Source organism: Equus quagga, chromosome 9 (assembly GCF_021613505.1).
Source record: "Equus quagga isolate Etosha38 chromosome 9, UCLA_HA_Equagga_1.0, whole genome shotgun sequence".
NCBI lineage: Eukaryota > Metazoa > Chordata > Mammalia > Perissodactyla > Equidae > Equus > Equus quagga.
The window spans coordinates 115,090,303-115,115,549 of record NC_060275.1 but is presented as its reverse complement, the minus strand read 5'-3'; the positions used below and the strand labels follow the sequence as shown (position 1 = coordinate 115,115,549).

Here is a 25,247-nt window from a genome sequence, read left to right as displayed (position 1 = left end):
AGTAACAGCGTGATGGTTTGGGGCTGAGCTCAAAGGCAAGCGAGGGGAGTGTTGGGATGCAGACTCTGGCACCAGATGCCCAGGGCTTCAGCCTACGAGCTGCCACCTGCTGTTGGGTGGACCTGGGCAACGCACTTCATGTGTCTGTGACTCAGTTTACTTATGCTTTAAATAACTCTACCTCATAGGGCTATCACAAAGTGATGTTGACTTTGATGATGATGATTAACATAAAGAGGAAGGGAGCACGGTCCCCACCCCACCCCAAGGAGGCCTGGTGGAATGGAGCAGAGCATTTCAATACAGGGACAAGTGCCAGTGTGCGCGTGGGCACTGTGCCAGGAGCACTTTTAGCCTAGCAGTGGAATAAAGACAAATCTTGAAGAACAATCATAATTTAACCAGTTTTTTTAAAGAAGGCAGGGATGGTATTTCAAGGAGAAAGAACAGCATGAGGAAAAATATGCGTTTTTTAAAAGAGCAGCATGAATACACGTTGCCTTTCCCCGTGTCTCCCTTCCTGGGAGTTTACCAGCCATGAAAATATCCATGAAAAGCAAGTTGAACGCAAGTTTTGGCTGGGGTTTTGAGGTAGATGTGCTTTTATGTGAAGATCTGTCTCAGTCGCCTTGGCTCTGGGATTGAGAGAAACACCTGGTAAGCTTCTGGAAACAATGCCAGCCCACAGCATTCTGAGTCAGTGACCTTTACTGACCCCATCTCCACGGTGTTCCAGGTGTGTTCAATGTGGGTCTGTGCGAACTTCTTAGATCAAAGAACCCGTTGAGTAAATGAAGAGCTGAAGTCAGTTAAGAACTAAAATCCCTGAAATTGACCCAAACACAACCCAAATATCAAATTTTACAAAATCTGGAGTTGAATATTTCTTTAGATAGAGCCTATTGAGTCTATTTCAACATAGGCATTTTCAAAGTGATAGAATGGTGAAAATATCCAGAGTGTGATATTTTCCCATTTTTATTTAGTTAGCATTGCTCTCTGGAACATATCGCCTATATAAACAGGAATTTACATACACTTATTAATATTTTGATAGTAATAGGGGAGTTATCACTTCAAAAATAAATATTGTTCAGCCAGAAGTAAGCACAATGCCTTCCTGTCTTTGAAGTGACATTAAAGTAAGGTAGAGCCTGTTAAGGAGGGGAGTTTGCTACTGGTTTTCGTGATACTGGTGATGAAATCACATTTCTTTAAATAGCGTGGTACATGCCATAAAAGTGTGACATAAGCCCAAAACTTAATAATCCTGAGACTTTAAAATAATGCTTAGAAAGACCACATCCTGTGGAAGCCATGGTGCCCCCTATGAATGTGAGAGAGCTACTGGTGCAATGGGTAATGTTGGTGATGGTTTGGAACCTTTACATCTGTTAAATAACTAATAGTAAAAGGAGCCAGATAAAGTAGCTGTGGTGGTCCAGAGTGGGATTATTGTTGTGGGACAGACCTGCTCTGAAGATCGCCCAGCTTTCCCTAACATAGGGAATTCGGGCGATCATCATGCCATGGGTTGGGGTTGAGTATGGTGGCAGGAAGTTGTATAACTCAAGATTGAAAGCCCCACTGAGCCAACGCAGACACTAAAATAGTTCGTCTTTACAGCTCAAGGATATGCTTGCTTCCTTTGGAGATTTTCCTCTCTCAGAATGAGAAAAAAAGCAAACAAAGGCATTTAGAACTTGCTGGGTCTTTTTGTGGTTGGAGTCCATTGTACAAACACTGCTCCACTGGATGCTGATTTATGGAGATGTCGAATACACAAGGATAAAACAGCGTCCCAAAACAGTATTTGTTTTTAGATGAATAATTCACTCATTTTCCCTGCATGAGTTTTTCTCATCTGAAGTACTGGCCTTTCAAATTAAATAAATATAATGTTTCAAAAGAATATGGGCATGAATATTCATAAAGACCAAAAACAGTGAATATAAATATGAGCCCTTTTACATAACATTTTATTTTTTTTATGAGGACCTTACTTTGGGTTTTTTTCTTTTTTGTACTTCTAAAATGATATTATTTGAAGTGATTTTCCAGAACACCGTTCCTTCTATATAGCCAACCTGCTATTGAGGTGTAGTGATTACTTCTTTCCCAAATTGTTTCATGCAACAATATTTTCTTTATATAAGTAAGAATAAGGTAGTATTTGCTTATGGCACAGCCCATTAGCTGCAGATTCAGCCTGGCATGTGCCAAGTGCTCAATAAAGGGTTTGTCTAAATAATTGGAGCAATGCCTCAAAAAAACTCCCCCGAATAAAATAACATTATATACCCTGAGAAATGTAGCTAGTTCATATACATAAAGTATGGCAGAATATTTTTGGGTGTTTCTATATATAAGCCAATGATGTAAAGGTTAAAAACACACATCTGTGCAAAATTTATGTTATTATATACTGGAAACACCAACAGCTAAGATCTCCTTACTCCAGGTCCTTAAGGGATGGAGGAAAGGATAGAATGAAACAGCTGACATTTGAACTGAAGGAGAAGGATAAACACAAATCAAAGCTGTGGTTATTTTCGCCCAAGCAACTGGTTTAAAAGGAGCCAGTATACTGTGATGTTTGATTGATCGGTTGTGTTAATGGAATTGTCAGGGTATTCTTATTATAAGTAATCCCTGAGATTATGAACAGTAGAAGTGCATTGTTGTCTGTTTTATAACAGTAGCTACCCAAGGCTGTCGCTTTGAACACATGACCTCATAATAAATACTGACATAAAGGCAGCGTACTGTATAATTTAAACCTGGATGTTGATAAAAGTGAAGTTAATATAATTACACTAGATAAGGTTAAATTCGCGATGCATTGTTATTGATTGTCCTACATCCACTTGCTGGGTTGGAGGGATGGAAGACCTTCACCTGGAGGGGGGCCTGTGCCCTTCTGGTACTCACACAAGGGGGGCTGTGGAGAGATGGAAGTTTTCATGGAGTCACTTTTGTAAAAAAAAATCTGGGATCACAAAGTAGAAAGCTATTTACTATCTTCTGAAAAAAAATGACTAAAAAATCATCAAAGAACACATCATTTTTGCCTAATCATGTAACTAGAAGAAAATAATAAGTAGACATTTTCCAATAAACATTATTTTGCCTGATTGCTTCCAAATGAACATGTTATTTTTTTCCTTTGCAGTTGATGAGAAAAATAATTTTTGACGAGAAAAGGCTTTCTGGTGTTGGAACAAGCTGTTTCGGTAGGACAGATGGATTCTCAAGGTTCTTTTCATTTTGAATAACACAAATATTCTGTGTGCTTGGAGACACTCACTTCGTGTTGCTCTGTCAGCCTTCAGGGATTATGGTGGGATAAGGTTTTAGCTTCAGCAGAAGATCATGGCTTGTTTTTATGCCTCTTTATGACTTTGGACAAAATACTTAACCCTTCACCACCTTATTTTTCCCAATTGTAAAATAAGAAAATACTTGTCAATAAATCCTGTTTATAATGTACTTTGAGATAGAAAAAATATCAATTTTAGGTTGGACAGTGTTCTTTCTATATACTGAGACAGATTTCTGAGAATGCTCCACTTTTTCTCAGTTCTGCTTCTGTTGTTTTTAAAGACGTTATCATGCAATTCAAAGACCATGTGAAGCCTGGACAGTTTGGTAAATGGCTCTCTTAGAAGTCATGCTTACAATTATTTTGCCAGTGGGTTGACATTTTGCTGGAGCCTTGTAAGAATTCCTTGCCACTCCCAAAGGCAACAACCTATATTTTCGGTTTTCATTACAATAGCACATCACTTCTGATACTAATTACTGTGTTAGGTTTCTGATCTGATAATGCTGAGTAACAAGCATGCCTCAAATCCAAATGGCTTATAGCAATAATAACATATTTCATATTTCATATGCACTAGTCTGCAGTTTGGCTGAATTTGTCTGATCTCTGTTAGCCCTACCTGGGCTCAGTGGTTAGGGTGGATTCCTGACTTTGGGTTGGGTCCGGGTCTGCTCTGTGTGTCTTTAATCCACACCCGGTTGAAAGAGATATGTCTTTCTGGACCATGGCCTTCTCAATGTGGAAGACTAAAACTCCAAGAGGGCATGCAGAAACATAAATTGAGGCCTCTTAAAGCCTCAATTCCGAACTGGTATGCTGTCACTTCAGCCTATATTCCATTACTCAAAGTAAGTCTTATGGCCAAGTCCAAAGTGAACGGGGTAGGGAACTATATGCCATCTGCTGATTTCCATGGCAAGAACAAGGAGAGAAGAAAGAATTGTGGACAGATACTATATCCCACCACATTTTCTACATTATAAAACTGTGCCTAACTGAGCAAAATTCAAGAATTCTCTTGTGTTTTCGTTGACATTTTGGCCAAGTGACCACCATCCAAAACAAGTCTTTAAGAATCTGAATATGTACTCTGAGAAACAGAAGTATCATGTGGGAACAAACACTATGGCATTTTTCCAGGCCAAGGGAACAGAATTTAAATGCATTAACAGTGAGAACAGTAGCTTACATTAAGAGATAGTAGTTTGCTAATTATTGGCAGAAAGTTTACAGACTTTTAGCTCTAATCAAATCAGAATTGCAGTTAGACCTTGTAGTCATTATATGCATATGAGGAGGGAAAAGGAAATATGGGAAATAAATGGACAAGTTTGGAAATTGGCCTTCACTCCAAATGATTTCAAGTGTCTTAGCAACAGGAAACTTGTGTTATCCATAATAGCTAATAAAATGGCTTGTATATTGTGGAATTAAAATAAATACTGGTGGGTATATGAATACGTGAATACATAAATGATGAATGAAGAAAGGAAGATGATACAGAGGCTGATGGGTACCCAGAGTGAAACCAGGACCCAAGAGGAAAAGAAGGGACTTGAAAAGGAAACAGCAAAACCAAGTCAGTCATCACCCAGCTCAAAGTAGGGCTCAGGGCTCAGAAGAGACAGCGGGCTGGGGAGACAGCGAGCTGCCTTTGTTCTCTAATGATATCAGCCTTTTTTTTTTTAACTTCCTACTATTCTCTTTTTTCAAGCTTTTTAAAATTTATGATATACCTCCCACCTATTTTAAATAAAAAAAGGCACAGTGGAGGTTATTGTCTTACCTCTGCTTCCGTCATCAATCTCTCTAACTGTGAATAGCATCTGCAGAAGAAGAATGAAAGCCACCCAGTGATTCACGATTTCATCATTACTCTTTTGGAGCCCAGGCTTTTCTTCAAAGAACAGAATAATATAACATTTAAATAAATGTTTTCATGGTCTCTACAGATAGAGTTGATATTCAGAAAATATTCTTGATCGAAGATAGCTGTAGAAGAAAAATAAAATCTTTTCTATCATTGAGTCATCAAGGTGTCCCTGGGTTTTTATCCTAAATTATGGTCATAAAGGTGTTTTGGAATAGCATAGAGTTAATTTCCAATAATTTCTAGGTATGTTTTTAATAAGAAACATGAGGTTCAACTTCAACTATTCAGATATTGAATAAGAGGTACTATTTGATGACTCAAATGGCCAATTAAGTTCCCCTCTCTGAAACAAGTGCTCTCCATCAGTAAAATGGAAACCGAAGGAAAAGGTGATGGCCACGTGGAGGAAGGTTTGTGGAATGGCCCAGACAGACGTCCCACTCATCAGTAATTGTTGGTCTAGTCTTTTTTGTTTATTTCCAGAAATGAAGCTGGAAATAGAGAATTTAAAAAACTGGCCTTTATTTTAAAATTAAATTGATCTAGAGGCCTCAAGATATAAAATCTGGTAGCCAGATCAAAGATGAGTAATTATTCTTCATAGTTCAGTAATTCGTTGACTAACTCATCGCTTGTTTAGCAGCAGACTTTGAATGAGCTGTATGGCAAAGCTGAACACATTCCCCTTGTCCCACGTGTCTACCTAGTTGGCATTTTGGAAACTCTCTGCAACTATTGCCACCAAACAAGAGTAACGCTGACCACTGAACCCGAGGACAGCCCTTCATGTCACTGTGCACCACATGCACATCACTTGAGAACAGGGTTAGAACAGAGTCAGATTCTGTAGACTCTGGATGGGCCCCAAGAGCGTGTATTTCTACCAAGCTCCCAGGTGAGGCTGAGCTCAGCTTCAAGGCCCACACTTGGTATAGCAAGGATCTAAGCTCCACAAAGTGAGAGACAATTCAGGGTCCTTATTGGTCCAGGGAATAATGGGAAGTGCTGAGGAGGCTCATCCCTCATACACCCCAAAGGGCAGTCAGCCAAGACAAGCAATTAACTGGGGAGAAGCAGGGGGATACGTCCAGTGATACAGCCAGACGGAAGTCATCAGACACTTCCAGGTTAGCAAATGCACAGAGCACACAGTTGACAGTAGGAAGCTAGGAAGGTTTAATTTTCATTACTTGCTCTAAAGTGGTTTTAATTATTTACCACGTACCTGGGTCTTTTAATGAAGAATGTGTAGCTGTGATGCTCTGCTACTCTCAGTTATCTTTGTTACTGATGAGAGGTTAAGATTAGTGGGGATAAAAATGAGTGTCATCCAATGCCATTCAAGGTCATGCTCTTGAGTCACCCATCACTGAGCACATGCCTCTAATCTGTCAGCTCCTCAGGCTTCCCTGTTCCTAACTTTCATGTGTAATTAGCACCTGAAATGTTTCATTCCTTCCTTCGCAAATATTTGCTGAGGTCTTTTATGTGTCAGGTACTATTGTCAGATGTGGGGAACCATCCGTACAGGGTTTTTGTTCCCAGGGAGCCCACATTTGTATGGAGGGAAGACAGAAAGTGAAAATTAGAAAATGTAAAGATAAGCATTCTAATTCCAATAATGCTGTGAAGAATTTAAAGCAGGATGATTAGCTAGAGAATGAGTGGTGAAATTTTAGATGGGAGGATCAGTGGATTCTCTGGATGTTTAAGTTATGAGCCCTGAATGGCAAGAAGAAACCAGCCAAGGGAAGATCTGAGGAAGAACATTTGGGGCAGAACAGAAAGTGCAAAGGCCCTGAGGTTGTTCAAAGAACAGCAAGAAGACCAGTATGGAGGGACTATGAACATGGGGTGATGGGATTTGGTGAAACATGAGATTGCAGACATCAGCTAGATCAGATCACAAGGGACCCTTGTTAGCATGGTGAGGACTTTCTTTTCTCTGTGTTATAGAAAGGCAGTGGTGGGATATAAACAGAAGAGGAGTGACATGATCAGGTTTAACATTTTAAAAGATCACTTTGATTACCACTGTAGCATTAGCTGACACCTCCATCATATCCAATAATTATCATTTCTTTTTGTGGGTAAGAACATTTAAGATCTAGTTTTGTAACAACTTTGAGGTATATAATACATTATTGTTACTATAATCACCATGCTGTGCTTTAGATCCCCAGAATTTATTCGTTTTGTAACTGCAAGTTTGTACCCTTTGACAAATGTCTCCCCATCTGCCCTGCCCCCAGCCCCTGGTAATCACCGTTCTGCTCTCTGTTTCTACAAGCTCAGCTTTTTTAGATTCCACATATAACTGATATATATATATACACACACATATGAATCACCAGTGTCTTTCTGTCTGATTTATCTCACTTAGCATGATGCCTTCAGAGTCCATCCATGTTGTTGCAAATGGCAGGATTTCCTTCTTTCTCACTGCCAAATAATATTCCACTGCATATATATATTTCATATCTTCCTTATCCATTCATCCATTGACGGACACTTAGGTTGTTTCCCTATCTTGGCTATTGTGAATAATGCTGCAACAAACGTGGGAGTGTAGATGTCCTGTTTTCATTTCCTTTGGATATATACCCCAAAGTGGTAATCATATTGTAATATATAAATGTATCAAATCAACACATTGTACACCTTAAACCTACTCAATGTTATATGTCAATTGTATCTCACTAATATAAGCAGAGAGGCCATCTCGGATGCTATTGTGGGAATCCAGGGCTGGTCACGTGAATTGGATTAGAATTATAGCAACAAATGGGAGGGGAGAGATGGACTCAGGATGTCTTTTAGGGATGGTGAGAACGAGGAAGAGAAACCTATTAAGAATAGCTCCCAGGTGTGGGGACTAGAATTTTGATTAAATGAGATGGGAAAGAATCTGAGGAGGACAGGGGTTAGAGATAGGCGAGATCAAATATCCATGATGAGAATTACAGCCACATACTCCAGGCTTGTTTTGACAATCCAGAGTTTCTGTTTAATGCTTTCCTGTAAATAATATTAACAACAATTTGGCTATAGTGTCTGTGTAATCCACTATGGTACATGAGCATGAAATTAGGAGTTAGGTCTTAGAACTGAGCCAGTGCACACAGCCTGCAGCCCCGTGTGAAGTCCTCTGAAGTCCGGGGCAGCTAGAATGAGTGAAATTAGAATGGAACTTGAAAAAGCTCCAGAAGCATCTGGAAGCATCCATTACCTGAACATTACTGAATTCTACCTGAGTCAGTGATCCAGACCTCCTCTGTGGAGGAGATATCAGGCTGGAGAGACAGTCAGTGCTTTCCCTTTACTTGTTCTTGTGGGTAAGCCTCTGTCTTTGAGCTGGGAAGAGGTGCCTTCTTAATTGAACACGAGAGCTGGGGTTTGATGGAATTTCGCTGGGCTGGAATATGTAGATTTACCAGAGTCTGTACACACACACACACACATGCACACGAAGACTACGTGTCTATCTGTATGTGTGCATGTATACACACATGCATATAGATATACAGATATATACTCCCTCCCTGTTGGGAGGACCTGGGGAAAGAAAGAGGAGAAAAGGGAGAAAGGCAAACTTAAAGAAGAGGGTGGCCATGAAGAGACGCTCAAAGAAGCCTCAATATCCTCTGGTTATTTAGCACTGAACATCGGTATGACCGAGGGCCCTCCATCTAAAGGAAAGACCATTTGACACAGTTGTGATGTTTGTACTAAAAAATGTAACAGTGACTCAAAGTAATCCTTGTGTAAACTGTGATTAAGGAATAAGATAAGAAAATGTGAATCTGGGTGAAAAGGTAAATATCCTTCAGCATATTTTGTTTTTCAAAAAGTTAAAGCACATTTCTCGCTAAATAGCTTTCTAGTTATGTTTCCAGAAAGTTTTAAAAATGCTCCTAATTAGTAAATGGTGTAAATATCCTCAAATTCTTCAATCCTTTGACATGGAAATGATATTCAAAGAGGAAATTTTTATTTTGTATTTAAAACTTAGCTTCCACAATGCTGAATTAGGTCAACATATTCAAGAATTCTGTCTTTTTCTGGGACAATTTTAACTAAAGTTTGGCATTTCTAGTTATATTCTAAAACAACTAAAAGATACAATGTTGAAAGAACTATACTTCATACTCTAGTTAGGAAGGTATAATTTCTACAGTTTTTAGCGAAATGTATGTCTGAAAATTAAGCTACTACTATAAATACTGTATTTCTGATTTGTTGGAGAGAAAAATGATTGAGTAGCTCTACTTCTGGTTATAAAATACTTACATTGTGTTCACTGGGATGTTATTTCTCACTGTTATTAGCATAACAAAAATAGAAACTATTTCTCTGATGGCGTATTTACATAACTAATCTGATTATCTTGCTGATTATGCTGCCTTATACATTCTAAGAGAGAATGGAGTAGACAGCAAACTTTCTTTAAGATATTAGAGTTCAGGTATAATTTGAAAGTAAAAAACTAGAAGCTCCATCTTTTAAGCTACTGTTGGCATGTCTGGGAACTTTCCTGCTTGTCATTGCACTCTGAAAGAAATGTGAACCACACTCTGAAAATCCGGGGTTTTCACACCAGAGGCCGGAGGCAGGAATGGGACCATGATAGACCAGATCTCTGTTGAGACAAGTTCGACCATTTCTGTGTCTATCTTACACTTGCTTAAGCTGTACCTCCTCTCTTCTCCATGTTCACAGTAATTTTCTGTCTAAAAAAGTAAAGAAAAAGATCATTTTTATGAAATTATTTGTGATTCATAAAGTATAAATAACGGTGATATTGTGGATGCTTGTTTTTGTCCCTGACATGGGAATGGAGCGTGAGATATAAAGTGGGCAGAAAGTACTTGAGATCTAAATTCTGGTTTGAGCTACAGCATAATCTTGATATTGTGATTTGAATTGTGTTCCTCAGAAAGATATGTTGAGGTCCTATCCCCTAGTGTGGGTAAATGTGACCCTATTTGGAAATAGGGTCTTTGCAGATGTAGTTAATTAAGCTGAAGTCATACTGGATTAGGATGGGTCCTACGTCCAATGACTGGTGTCTTTATAAGAGGGACGTTTGGACGGAGACACAGAGAGGAGGTGGTCTTGTTAAGGCACAGTCACACAGAGAAGAAGTCCATGTGAAGATGGGGGCAGAGACAAATCAAAGGCCCAGGATTACTGGAAGCCACCAGAATCTGCCGGAAGAGAGGCATGCGGCAGATTCGCCCTGAGACCCACCAGAGGAAATCAACCCTCCTGACACCTTGATTTCTAATTTTTAGCCTCCAGAACTGGGAGAGAATAAATTTCTGTTGTTTCAAGCCACCCAGTTTGTGGTTATTTGTTACGGCAGCCACAGGAATCTAGTACACTTAACACGCGACTCCAAAGAAGTCTTGAAGACATTGAAGTGTCCAGTCCTCCCTTTCCTCTGCTCTTTCCAGCCTGACTCTGAAGGGAAGGATCAGACGGTCCCTTCTGGTCCATTCTTGTTCAATTGTACAATTCTGATCCTGCTTTAAAAAAATTCGGCTCAGGCTCTCATTAGCACTGTGAGACCTTCCATCCTGGGAAAGTGCCCTTGCTCTCTGCTAACGAGGGCGAGTGACCACCTTTCAGGAAGAAGATGAGCTTTTCCCTGCCAAAGAGCTTCCTCTGTGAGAAAGCAGTGACAAAGTTCCACCTCCTTCTTGCCTAAAGCATTTCCATTGTATCAAACTCCTAAAAGCATCCTCCTTAGGAAGAGCTTGTGTTGCTGGGAAGGCAGAGTGAGCGTATTTCTGTCAGCTGATGTGTTGGGTGACAAGAACATTGAGTGCCGGATTTGAAAGGGACCAGCTCCTCTGGACTGAGCATTGAGATGCTGATGAAAGAGAGGCAGCCCAGGGCATCTCGGCTGCTGGGCTAAACTTCCTACACCTGGGTCATCCTTTCCTTCAGTAGATTGACTGGCTTCATGCCTTCAGTCCTGGAAGAGTCTTTTTTTCTAGGACTCAAGGGATCCTGGAGGAAGACAGAATAGGAGGGGCCCTGAGAACAGGAGCTATTTTCTACTCAATCCAATATCTGCTGCTTGCCATAAGCATCGGACAAATGTCTGTTCATTTGAGTTTTTGAATGTAATTGATCAGTAGAGAAGTATCATTCCAAACTCAATATGACTGTAGTTAATGGCAAGGAAGATGGACCAAGGAGGATGATGCAGTATTTTTAGAGATGCATTTAGTGAGTAGATGCTAGTAACGTGGATATAATTTGGGTCATATTGAGACATGTAATAGAGTTTTTCGTGCAGGCACCAAGTATTTATGGAGCACCCACTGTGTGTCAGGTACTGTCCTAGGCATCGTGGTCTTGGCTATGAGTGAAACAAGTTCCTGTCCTTAAGGGGTCATTAAGCTTCATTATGTGGAGGGAGAAAATTAACAAATAAACTTGGATCTATAAATGCTGTGAATAAGTAATGCAGGTGAAGAGGACTAGGGGTGTAGAAGGAGGGGGATTTGCCATTTTGTGCAGGGTGGTCCATGAAGGCTAGTAGTAAAGTGATAGTTGAGCAGAGACCTGAGTGAAGAGAGGGAGCTGGACAGGGGGAACCACAGGGCAGAGCACCTGGGAATGAGCATTCCAGAAGGGTCCAGAAATAACCAGTAGGCCATGGAGTCTGGATCATGTCAACGGAAGCAGAACAGGCAGAATGGAGGGTGGGGTGGCCACAGCAGGCCACGTCCCAGGACTGGTGAGCCACTGTCAGGACTTGGGAGTTTACTCTGAGCAAGGTGGAAAGCAGTTGGAGAGTGTTGGTGGAGAAATGATAAGAATTTGTATTTGAACTGGTTCTAGAAAGATGTTAGATTCCAGCAGGCCAAGAATAGGAAAGAGGACATTCTGAGAATGGGGACAGACTTGGAGGAGAGTACTCTCTGCTCACGGCATGGGAATGACCTGGTTGGCTGGAGCAGAGCATGCTGGCAGAGCAGGGCCGGGGGAAGGATGGAGAGGTTGGTCTGGGGAGGCTCTTGACCTCCAGGCCTTGTGGTTTCTACTTTACACCGTGCTCATAAGAACCCTTGGAGACAAGTGTTCAGAGTACAGGGGAAGCCAGAGGAGATTTTCTTCCAAGGAAGGAACTGATTAGACCTGTGCATTCAAAATCACAAGTCCAGCAGTTGTGTGTTGGCTGGGTTAGAGAAAGGGGAATGTCGGAGAAAGGGAGTCAGTGAGAGCCTTATTGCAGCCGGTGGATAAGGGGTTCTGATCATGCCACGAATGACCCATTGGGAAGGAAATGCTGGATAATGTGGTGCATCTGTTACTCCGGAATATTTTGCAACTGGTAAAAAGTAAATAATATATTCAGATATATAGACTTGGAAAGATGCTCACAATATATAGTTCAGTGATAAATGCAAATTGCAGAGTAATGCATATGAAATCATCCCTTTTTTCCATCAATAAAATCTCCCGTGTGCGTGTGTGTGTTTGTGTGAGCATGAGCTTGGTGTCAGTCAGCACCATCTCAGCTGTGCTTGGGAACTCAGGAGCTTACTGCCCAGAGAGATTATGGCTACCTCTCATGACCACAGGTCCATGTGGGTCAGCCGAGGGACTCTGCCCCTCACTTGAGATCAAGGCTGGGAGAAGCTGTAACCTCATGTTTCCATGATTGCCAGGAAAGGAAGGGGACTTGGCAAGTTGTGTGCTAGCCTTTAAAGTTTTCACCTGGAAAGGACATATATCACTTGTGCTCACACTTCATTTGTCAAAGCAAGCTGTATAGCCTCAACTAACTTAAAAGAAACTGCTCTGTGCAGTTGCACCATGCTCCCAGAAGGAGGAAAGCATCTTTGGCTTTCCAAATACTTGGCAAAGAGTCCTAATGATTACCAGAATCTTGGAGAATGGGGTGGAATGGGCAAAAATGAGGAAGGATGCACACTCCACTTTCTTTGCTGGAGGGAAGGGGAGAAGGAGTGAGAGAAGGTATGGAAGCATATTTCCTATCAGATAAGAAGATAATGAACCAGCCGAATGGAAGTAAGGTGGAGAGGAGACAGACACACAGTGCACTGGAGTCCTAAAGGAAGAAGACTGTGTGGAGACGCAGGAGCACTGTCCGAGGTGATGCTCAAAGGTTTGCACCTGGGTTGTTTGGAGACTGACACATGGGCAGAATTGAGTTATCCTGCAAAAGGAACAAGTTTAAGAATGTAAAGGAGAAGCTCTTAGTTGGTTTAATACTTATGGAGCTTGATGTTCAAGTAGACCTGTGGAAAGATATGTATGTCTTGCACAAGGCAAATCGCAGGCTAGAGTTCAGAGAAGCACTAGAAACCACCTCATCAGCATGAGTGCTACCACTTCAGATATTGGACTATTCTGGGGTTTCTGTGCAGGGTCTCAGTAACCCGCTCAATGGCTCGTCTCTTCAGTGTCTGGACAGAGACATATCCAAGGGGAATCTCAGTCTGTCCCCGTGATAACATGGAAACCCAAGAGACTGCATTAGATTTTTTGGCGTTTGTTACCCATACATTCTTTAGATGTGCCAAATCCATTTGGGGTTTACGTATGGCCCTATTTAAGTTGCTTTGGAAAATAGGCTAAAAAAATTAGAGCCCTCTGGGATTAATAAGAAGTGAAGAACGTTTCCCCGTGGGGAACCTCACTGGACATTCTTCCTCCCAGTGCAGCCTGTGGAATTTTGCCCAGGCACCGCTAGCTGAGCTCCCGAAATGCTGCCACTAAAATCCAAAACTTAATTTAATGTGACTTGCTTAATTGACCTGTAAAACTTTCATTTTGTCATCTAAACATGAATACTTAACAGGAGCAACCATATTCAGAAAGCCGAATGTCTATTCTCCATTTGGTTGCTGTAGATAAGTTTTCCAAGCGCTTCCATTTCAAAGCTCAAAATGTTTACAGAAGTGTATATTAATTGAAGTAATTAGAGTTTTAAAACTGTGCAAAATTAAGCTGTCCCAAAGCTATGATAATTTCAAAGAAATGCAAAAGATTTTGCATTAGAAGAAAAATATGTAATTGTTAAAGAGAAGTTTTCTTTTGTAATTGATTGTCAATCCTGATAATGGAACATATTCGTTTAATACCTATTATAGGATATAAGGGTTTTGTGTAAATGCTATGTGTAAAAATAACAGTATCTTAATTGAAAATATTTCCTCTGCATTTGCTGAATATTAGGGGTTTCAAAGTAAGTTAAATTTTCTCAATAAGCAGTAACTGTGCAACAATTGTTTTTCTCATTCTTCAAAGAAACTTTTCCTATAGCTCAGTGGTTCTCAACCAGAGGCAATGTTACTCCCTGGAAGACATTTGATGATGTTTGAGTATATTTTCAATTGTCACAACTTTGAAGGGGGGAGGCGCTACTGGCTTCTAATGGGCAGAAGCCAGGGGTGCTGCTGAACATTCTGCCGTGCACACACCCGTGCCTCTGACTGAGCTATCCAGCCCCAGTGTCGAGTGCTGAGGCCGAGAAACCCTGCTACGCAGAGTCTGTGTAGATGGTGACTCCGTGATGTAATGTGCAGCACAGATTCCCGTGACTGTGCAGGAGGGGAACGAGCCTGGTGGCCGCCTGGGCTTCCCTCTCTAAGTGCGCTGGGAGCTGAGCCTTTTGCCCACGTCCTTCTTCTGAACCCACACCCTGATTCACGGCGGAATAGCTGGTGTGGTGTCTCCTCCTCCGTCCAGCTGTGCTGGGATTTAGGGTTCCTTAAAGTTACACGGGTCATGCTGCGAAGGCGGGGCCAGCTCTTTCCTTAGCTCCGCTTTGGGTTTTGAGTGAGGCTGTGAGGCACAGCTCACCCAACACCACGCTCCCTGTTTCCCTGGCCTCGGTCCTTTTTCCACTTGATTGATCACCTTTTTATCCTTTTCGATTTTCTTCTGTCTCTACTTCTTTTGTAATGAAAATGCCCTGCTTTATTACCTACTAAACCATTTTCTTTTCCGTTGCAAACCTTTCTCTAAGCTGTTTTATATTGATTTTTTTTTTATTGAGGTGACATTCACATAACATAAATTAGCCATTTCAAAGGGAAGAATTCAGTGGCATGTGGTGTAATCACAGTGTTGTGCAACCATCACTCCAAAAGGACACTGTAACTGTTAGGCACTTACTTCCCATTGCCCCTCCCCACCCCCTGGCAACCATCAGTCTGCTTCTGTCTCTATAGATTTCCTTTGTCTAGATATTTCATATAAATGGAATCATACGATATGGGGTCTTTTGCCCTAGCTTCATTCACTTATCATAATTATCATATCATAATGATATGATAATCAATCATGATTAATCAATGATAATCAATCAAAATTATCATATCATATCATTATCATATCATTAACTTATCATAATGCTTTTGAGGTTCACCCATGGTGCAGTATATATTAGGACTTCGTTCCTTTTTATGGCTGAGTAGTATTCCATTGTATGGATACACCACATGCTGTTTATCCGATCATCCGTTGATGGACATTTGTGTTGTCTTCACCTTTTGGCTATTGTGAGTAGTGCTATTATGAACCTGTGTGTACATGTACTGGTTTGAGCCTCTGATTTTAGTTCTTCAGGGTGTGTACTTAGGAGGGGATTGCTGGATCATATGATAATCCTATGTTTAACTTTTTGAGAAACTGCCTGACTGTTTTCACAACAGCAGAGCCATCTCTGAGCTGTTTTATTTTGTTTATTACATGTCCGTGCTCTTTGCATCTACCTTCCCTAACTCCCACAGACGACACTTGTCCACCCTCCCTGGGTCTCCTGAAACAGTTTGATGGGTAGCTTAAAGAATCCAGATGTGTGTTCGAAAGCACAGATAGAAAACCCTGAGAGTTTCAGACCAGCTTCTCATCTGTACCCATGAAGTGCTCACATTAACCTAATGTCTGCAATGGTTTGGGTACCAAAACTCGAAATCCCCAAATTTTGAAAAAAACCTATTTTTCTCCCTCACAACAGTTACTCCTTTATTGCAATGCAGTGGATTTGTTTGAACACGCTGTCTTACTTTGTTGTGTTATTTCTTATGCGAGCACAGTTTGTGTTGTTTCGTGCAGCCTTTGGGGAAGGAGAGAGGAGGCACTCGGGAATGGGCATCCTCTGTGACGCTCGCTGTTCTTCTTTTCCACCTGTAGGTATCATTCTTCCTCTTCATCATCTTCGTGGTGTACACCATGCTGCCCTTCAACATGAGAGATGCCATCATTGCCAGTGTGCTCACCTCCTCCTCCCACACCATCGTGCTGAGCGTCTGCCTGTCTGCAACACCCGGGGCCAAGGAGCACCTAGTCTGGCAGGTGGGTACATCTCTCCCTCTGCTGGGTGACCTTCCGAGTCCTGCTGAGGATGCCTGAGCTGCCAGCACCCGCTCAGGGTGTGACTGTTGACTGGTACCTGGCAGGTGCGCCAATTCTGCTCTCTGACGTTGACTCTGAGTATTGCTAATAGGAGGTCAGGCCCATGCCACCTCCATCAGGAGGATCAGTAGTCACTTAGTAATTAGCAACAGTGAAAACTGGAAGTGGCAGTTCCCTTATGCCAACTGCTGAATGGTGGTATGATTTTGATGGTTAAAGTGGTTCTGATTATACATTATAATTCAGCTTTCTTATTTTTAGGGCGAAATCACTTATACAATTAAATTCATAATTCTCCCCACCTCTCTCTCTACCTTGATATATAAAACCCCCTCTTTACAGAGGACAGAAGATTTCTCTATTTCTTAACCTTCTGGCAGGTTCGTGGACATTAAAAGAAAAAGTTCTTTAAAATGCTACAACAGCAAATTTAGCTTTACTAATAAATGACCTTTCAAAGAAGCCATTTTATTTAATTAGTTACAAGCATTTAAAAAGCCATTTGATTTCCTGGAATGTACATCCATCAACTTGAGGTCAGCAGTTAGGAGTTATTCCTAACAGTCTCTTTTTTACCTGTAAAAATTATGTTGTATTCTGCTCTGTTGGAGTCAAATATAACAAATGCAGCCATGGCATAAAGTCAGTGGGGCTGGGAGATGGAGTTATGAACAGCACTGTTGTTGGAAAGGGGATTCTAGACGGGGGTCACCTGAGCCCTGCAGGGTCTGAGAAACCAGTTTGTCATTCACTTGCTGGAGAGTTTTATTTGGAAACCTGAGATGGAGCTGGAGACCTACCCTTGGGTGTGTAGTAATCTCTCTTAGTTGGAAAGCTTTCTAGGGACCTGTTTTCTCAGTATTCCTCTCCTAGCACTTGTCCTACATGCTCATTCAGAGTAGCCTGAAAGGCTTGCATTTGTGAAACATCCTGTGTCAGCACCGAGTGAGTGTAAAGTGGTGGCCCCTGGTTTTGCACAGCAGGCTCCAGTTTCACAATGACTTGTTCACATGTTGCTAAGCAGCGTCCACTCCCGGGAAGGGGAGGAAAGCCCTATTCTTCTTCCGTGCATTCCCTGTAATGGGACAGACACATCCCAGTAACTGCACTCCCCAAGACACAGATGGAGGCCAGTCAGTAACTTTCAAAGGAAAGAATGAAGGTGGGTGTTTTATTAAAAGAAGAAACAATCTGGCTCTGCCTGGGAAGAGGTGGGAGAAATGTTCCTTTTTACAGGAGCTCTGCCTAAGCTTTTGCTTCCTTTTTCTGCATTTCAGAGCCTCCCTGCAGATATTTATGGGACATTTCTCCTCTCTCCCATAACTTCCACTCTTTCACCCTCTGTTTAGTAGGGCCATTAAGCTCAAGCTTAGGTGCTCACGGGAAGGTCAGGGTGGGGAGTATGTTTTGCAGTGGGAACCAGGACACAGTCTCCTCCTCCAGCTTAATTTATGGAAATCACTGCAGGAAAGCCCTCAGCACACAGGCAACGGGCACTCAGATGTGCTGCACAGCTCCCAGCACCTGCCTGGGGTTGAGTTACCCTGGAACACATCCCTTGAACATTGTGTACCTATCTCTTCTATTCCTTCGTGAATAAATAAAGTGTCTGGTGGGTCAGATGTTGTAGAAAAAATACCTGGGCAATGAGAATTATAATACCTGCCTCTAAGGATCACATGGGGTTAAAAAAAGAAAGGAGAAAGTAAGTGCTTTGCGAAGAACCTGGCATATTCTAGGTCATCAAGTACTGTATTGAGGGTTTTTTTTAAGAACTTTTATTTTCTTGCATTGGTTAAAAAAAAATATGGAAAGAATGTAATCTTAAATTTTTACTTACTTAATTTCCAAAACCAACAAAGAAAAATACTTCTTATCAGTGTACAGTCAGAGATAGGATAATTCTGGAATAGCAAAAACAATAAAAAATCTTCATTCCATAGTATTTTGTATAAGAATGACATTGAAAGGAACAGAAAAACATAAGGTCAGTTTTTCCATCCCTTCAGAAATAATTTCACAATGTTGTCAAGAGCTGGGAAAGGCAAAATATGCCAACATGTTTTAAATGGAAGGTGTATAGGTAAATGTTAGAGTAATGAAGAAGAGAAGTGGAAATATAACCTAAACATAACATGGGTTTGCGATGTGAGAAAAACACTTTATTGAATTCTCTTTATGAAGAATGTATATAAGTCACTGCCACAGATTGGGTGGTATGTTGCTGTGGTGTAATTGTTTAAAGCAAAACTATTTGAAATAAAGGATATTGGTCTAGTATACAGAGAGAGGTTGCCCATCAATGATGACCAATATAGCCCGGCCTTCTAAACCATCAAAGGAAGAGTGCTTTTTATTTAGCCTAAACGAGTGCTTTTTCTAAGAACTTTTTGTTTCATTTTCTTTGGGTTTTTTTTTTGGTGAGGAAGATTGTTGTTGAGTTAACATCTGTGCCAGTCTTCCTTTATTTTATATGGGACGCCACCACAGCATGGCTTCATGAGTGGTGTGTAGGTCTGCGCTGGGGATCTGAACCGGTGAACTCTGGGCTGCTAAAGTGCAGGGTGTGAACTTAACCGCTATGCCACTGGGCCAGTCCCTCATTTCATTTTTTGAACACTGGCAATCTGTTGTTAGCATGTCGTGCTTATCTGTTAAGCAAAATACTGACAATAGGAAACCCTCTTCTCTTCCATGTTGAGTAACAGAGTTCATTGTTCTCAGGAAATTCGTTTTCCCAGCATTTGTCTTGTAGTAGAATTCATTCTCAGGCTATGATATACCATCTAATGGAGGAAATTTAATTAGCAACTGAAAATTATGGATGATATTTCCTAACACAATTAAACATAAAGTAGAACCCTTAGTACATTTCTTTTGCTTTTATTTTGAAACTATCACAAACCTACCAATAAGTGGCAAATCCAGTACAGAGAATTTTTTCTCCTAAGCCATTTAAAGATAGATTGTCAATCTGATGTGCCATCACCCCCAGATGCCTTAGTGTGTGTTTCCTACAATGCTATTCTCCTTTGTAACCATTGTGCAACCATCAAAATCAGGAAATTCTCATTGTTCTGTTACTGCCATTCAGGATCCTTCAGTTTTCCCAATAATGTCCTTTTTCACAACAGGGGCCAGATCAGAATCATACATTGCAGTGTGTTCTCAAGTCTCTTTGGTCCCTTTCAGTCTGGAACAATTCCTTAGTCTTTCTTTGGCTTTCATCCTCTTAACACTTTTGAAGATTGCAGCCCAGTTATTTTGTAAAATGTCCTTCTGTGTGGGGCGTCTGATGTTTCCTCATAAATAGACTCAGGCGATGCATCTGTGGCAGGAATCAGAAGTGATGGTGTGTTTGCGTCACATTTTATCGGGTCTCATTACATATGGTGCTCATTACTATTATGGTGCTGGCCACTAGGCTTTTCCACTTTGAAATTACTATTTTCCTCTTTGTAATTAATCCATGCTTTGTGGAGAGGTGCTTTGGAACTAGGCAAATATCCTGTTTCTCATCAATCTTTCAATATATTCGTTTACTTATTTATATCTACATGGTCTTGTATTTTCCTGTTCTCTTCGATAGATCATAAACCATTGCCATCACTGCTTATTTTGATGCCCGTATGGTCTCAGGTTTGTCCAGTACATGCCCCTTCAGCTGGCTTCTGTACCTTTTGAGGTGTCCCCACCGTTCTTTGAGCACTTCTTTGCTTTCTGGCACAGCGAGATCTTTCAGGCTCCTCGTGTGCTCTCCCTGCCCTAAAAGCAGCCGTCTCTCCAGGGAGCCCTGTTTTTTTTAGTGAAGAATGGCACTTAAGGGTGAGATCTTGTCTTTAGGTCTCTTCATGGCTGCTGGGGGGTCAGTACTCCAAGGCAAGGCCCACACTCATTTATGTCTGCATTTATTTTCATATATACTTACATAATAAACGCCATGACTTCATACTGATATTTCTATTTCCAACCATAGGTTTCGTGCTGCTTTTCTCCTTTTCATGGTGGCTCCCTTGACCAATAGTGAAAAAAATTTAGCCCCTGTGATCTTTAACATATTTACTTATTTGATGAATCCCTGTGTGTAAACAGTCTCCTATTTCAGTTGCCACTTGCTCCACCTGCACAGGTGCCTTCTCACTTGGCCCAACTTCCTCCCCTTTGAGGCCTGTCCCCATCCCCCAGCTCAGGCTCTGACACCCCATCCAAGTGAGGGTGTCCCCTCCCCCAACTCAGGCTCTGATGCCCCATCCATGTGAGGGTATCTACGCCCCCAGCTCAGGATCTGTTACCCCATCCAAGTGAGGGTGTCCCCTCCCCCAGCTCAGGCTCTGACACTCCATCCATGTGAGGGTATGCCCTCCCCCAGCTCAGGTTCTGGCACTCCATCCATATGAGGGTATCCCCTCCCCCAGCTCAGGATCTGTTACTCCATCCATGTGAGGGTGTCCCCTTCCCCAGCTCAGGCTCTATCCCATGTGCTTGACTTTCTCCACTGTAGATACTCCTGGCACGTGGCCTAACTTCGTCACCCTGTGAAAATTCAGCTTCCCCCATCCCCTGGGGGTGTAGATGCTTCCTTGCTCTGCCTTGCCTGATGGCTGGGCACTGAGTTATTCAGGAAGGAAGGGAAAGGACAAGAAGGCAGAGAGGAAGAGGAAGCGAAGGAGCACATTCGAACAGAGTTTATTTGTAGAAGAGAAAGTGATTCTTTCCAGTTCCTCTCTGTGATTCCCTTTGTACTGGTCTCGGCAACTTTCCTTCTAATTCTTTTCTTTGTTTTTTCCTAACTGGATTTCAAAGAAAAGTTTTTCTGGAATCTGGGATTATTAAGGGAGTCTGAAATCCCTTAATAAAAAAGGGAAGAAAATAGGTAACAATCAGGAAACTTAAAAAAAAAGCAGTTTTATATTGTCTATGTAAGAAGAATATTTTATTTATCTATCATAAATTTAGCATAAGCACCAAAAGCTCTTAGCAATTTCTGATTAACTAGAAAATAAGAGTTTTACCTGTATCGGTAGGATAATATGCATTTGGCTGAAAGTCCCATGAGAGCAGTGAGGAGTCTTTTTGGCTTATGATTTTATGGGGGCAAAGGGAAACTGAGGCTAGGAAAGCACAATGAGACCTCCCTCCTTGTGCTGTGGTGGCCTCCTCCTGCTTGGGCCTAGGGAGTGGCAGTTATTTCAGGTTAGGAAGCTGGGCACGAGTCACGCCTCCCAGACAGGGGCAGTGGGTCCATGGGTCAGTAGCCTTGTCCTGTGTGCCGCCTGTGCTTGCCTAGTGCTTATGTCATCTTAAATATGCATCTTGTCCATTCTCTCTTTGCTAAACATCTGTAGATCAGCATCACTATCAGCAGGATGCTAAACCACTCTCAAGGAATTTCCAGATATTCCCATTTGTATATCATGATTGCATTTTGTATTTGAAACTTACTTTTCTTATGTGTTTATTTCCTTGATGTTCATAGCACGCTCTGAATTTTCATTTCATATATCTTTTATTTTCCTGGGAGAGAGAGGAATTTGAACATAGATTTCTTTTGCAAGCCAGTTATATGAGAATCCATGTTTATTAAAGAAGATAAGCTAAGGAGTTTATTGATCTTCTAACAGGATTACTCACATTTCCGAGAAATTTTATGGGATTCCTTTACGTGGTAGATGCTTTAATATATTTAAGTTGTTATACAACTTGAAAAATTTTAGTTTGCACTCGAATAGAAAATATGGCCTGTCATCTAAGGCAAGATCATAATCAGTAGTAATGCAGATTTGTTTCATAACTGATTCTTTTTCAGTATAATTCAGGAACTGTATATTGGTGTCTGGAATCAAATTGCATTTAGGATCTAATCTGAGAAGCTCAAAGGAAAAACAGCAGGTTACCAGCTGCCCAGCTTCTGCTGTGGAAGAGACTAATTATTAGGAATTTGGATCTCTGTTCCTACTATTTGGTCTTTAGAGAAGCACAGGATATTAACGTTTTCCACAAGGGAGGAAGAAAAGGAGACTGTACCAGTGTACTTATCACTTTGTGTAGCGTCTAACTGCTGACTGAGAATAATCCATATCCTGTGGTAGCAAGCTATCGTTCCTCTTTCCTAAAGGCGCCATAATTTGGAAGGAGTGGGCTAAGCATGGAGAAGAGGTGAAAACAGGGAAGTGCCTAGTGTGACTAAATCCTAGGGCAAATTTCCCTGCACTTCACATCCCTGCTCTCCTTCCTCCTTCCTCCTCCTTCCCCCCAGCCCCACAGATAGACCCCTTCTCCTCTAAATGGCAGGAACTTTTCACCTTCACCCCATCAGAGAGATGTGGTAGGGCCCTGAACAACCACCACAAAAATTAGCACTTTCTGCAGGAAGGCAGGTCACTTTACAGATACTGTGCCATTTCTGCAAAGAAGCTACAAGAATGTTTGAGACAGAGAACTTTCATGGTGGTAATTAGCTGATTCCCTGCAATGGTGGAATGAGACCTAATTTATTTTCCAGCCTTGCTGAGGCCATTTTGGGGAGGGGATAGAAGGAACAGAGGCAAAGGAAACTCTAGCAGATGATGAGTTTTGTCTTGGAGATTTGATCAAAGGAGCATAAAAAAGAAAGATTTCTTGAAAAATAAAAAATTCTTGTCAGTCATCCAACTTTCCCTGTCCTCTTCTTGAATCTGTCATCTGAACGCTGTGCCCTCTGTCTGTTCAAAGCAATGGATTCATGTCAAATAGGTTACATTGTTACAGATTGATTAAATGTTGGGCGAGTGGCACGTTTCACTGATTGACATCTTGACAGGAGATTTTCCTGTTACTTTCAACAATCCATGCATCTTTGTTCCATTATATACAAAAGTCTGAGGCTCTGTCCATTCCAAATGTTTATTTTTGCGAACAGTGTTTGAAAGATACTGATTATAATAATTTATTAAACCATCAGTAATTGTTCTTTAAAACCCCTAGAAGACAATGAGAAAATCGGCACCCCCATGGGGAGTCACACAGGATGTACCTGCAGGATGAATGAGGAATCTGCTAAGCCGTATGAACTTGAGAGAGTAATGTATCTGCAGCTTGACTTCAGAAGAACTTTACTCTAGTTCTAAGGGATTTCTTTAAAGGTAGAGAGAAATCCAATGAGTTGGTGCAGTAGAGAAAGGATGTATGTATAGGCACTGAGAGAAATTCCAAGGAGAGCAGGGCTGGGGATGTTTTTAGTTATCTGTAAAGTGGAAATAATAATAATGGCTTCTTCCTAGGGCTGCATCTTCTTAGGATGATTAAATGAGTTGATAAGTGAAAAGGACTTAACTGGGCCGGGTGTATAGTTAGTGCTCAGAAACATCAGATATTAATAATAGTAACTGCTTAGTGATAGACCTGCAACATTTTCTTTATGTTTTTGGAGTGCGAGGAACTGGGCAGCCTGGGAGCAAAGGGAGAGGATGTTCTTTCTGTCTGCTTTTGCAGCAGTAATCACGGCGTGCCTTCTATGAGAACGTCATGCGTCAATTTTTGCCTCTCCTAGGAGTTATGAGATCTGCTGGCCAGACTCTGGTTTAATTATTTTTGGCCTCCTTCTCCGCAGCTTGTGAATGTCTTGACGTGGTGGAGAGTGTGGGATGATGGACAGAGCAGGCACTTTGGCCTCAGGTGGAATCTGGGTTTGGATTCTCCTTCTCCCACTTTATAGCTGTGTGTGGTGGACATGGAAGTGGGCCATCCAGATCCCCCTCAAAGAACGACAGGTTGTCCAGCTGTTGGGGTGTTGTTAGCAGCTGACTTTCATCCATTAGACCCTTCAAAGACTCCTCGGCTGCATAGAGCTGCCAGCCCAAGGTTGTGCCTTTCCGAGGGTGGCCCACATTCATGAGTGGTTGAGGTGGGAGTATAAATTCTATCCATTTTGGCCTGATGCAGGATGATTCTGATGGGCCATTTCATCTTCAGAGCTTCTGCAGATGTGTCTGAAATTGTTAGGCCTGCATTGTAACTCAACTTCTTGCTCTGCCCAGTCCCAGGTCCTTCCTTCCCACGGGCATTGATTTGAACGGCAGTCCCTATAAACACTAAACTCTGTTTCAGAATGTGCTTCCTGGAGAACCCAACTGTGACATTTCATCAACTTGGACTAATTCTTTAGTTTACTCAGTTTTCCCATCTGTAAAATGGCAACAGTAACAACCACCACCTTAGATAACACTGGCCTTGGTGCTGATTCAATGAACTGGCGTGTAGGGAGAAGCTGTTATCAAGTTGGGCTGATCCTTAGTCTTCCATAAAGAGTAGACAGCAGCAGCAGCAGCAGCAATACTGTATTTTTGTAAGTTTAAATGATTTTACAGAAGCTAAGAGAAGTCAAACATAAAATTATTTGGGGGAATATGTTAATAATGGAAGTCCAAGTGACCTAGGGAGTTGGGTAGGGCAAGAGTTGGAGCATACATGCGTAAGACCCTCAGGGCCCAGGTCTGGTCTGGTTGACCATCCTATGGAGTGCCTACCTAGGCTCAAGGCAGTGAGCTTCATCCTGGGGAGGTACTGGAAGCCTACACTCCACTAATGAGTGGAGTTTGGAAGTTTTACTAGTGCCTGAGGATCTGAGCTCCTGTAGGATAATGAAATGCCTGGTTTTGGAAACCCTTG

General features: G+C 41.6%; 1 protein-coding gene across 3 annotated transcripts in view; it reads left to right on the top strand.

The window, feature by feature from the left end:
* Window positions 1-25,247, top strand: part of ADCY2 (adenylate cyclase 2) — a 401,911-nt gene that overhangs the window by 101,144 nt on the left and 275,520 nt on the right. For all 3 annotated transcript variants that reach the window (XM_046672164.1, XM_046672163.1, XM_046672165.1), the window contains exon 3: window positions 16,380-16,541. In XM_046672164.1, coding sequence (XP_046528120.1) covers window positions 16,380-16,541 — 162 coding nt within the window. The remainder of the gene's footprint in view (window positions 1-16,379; window positions 16,542-25,247) is intronic.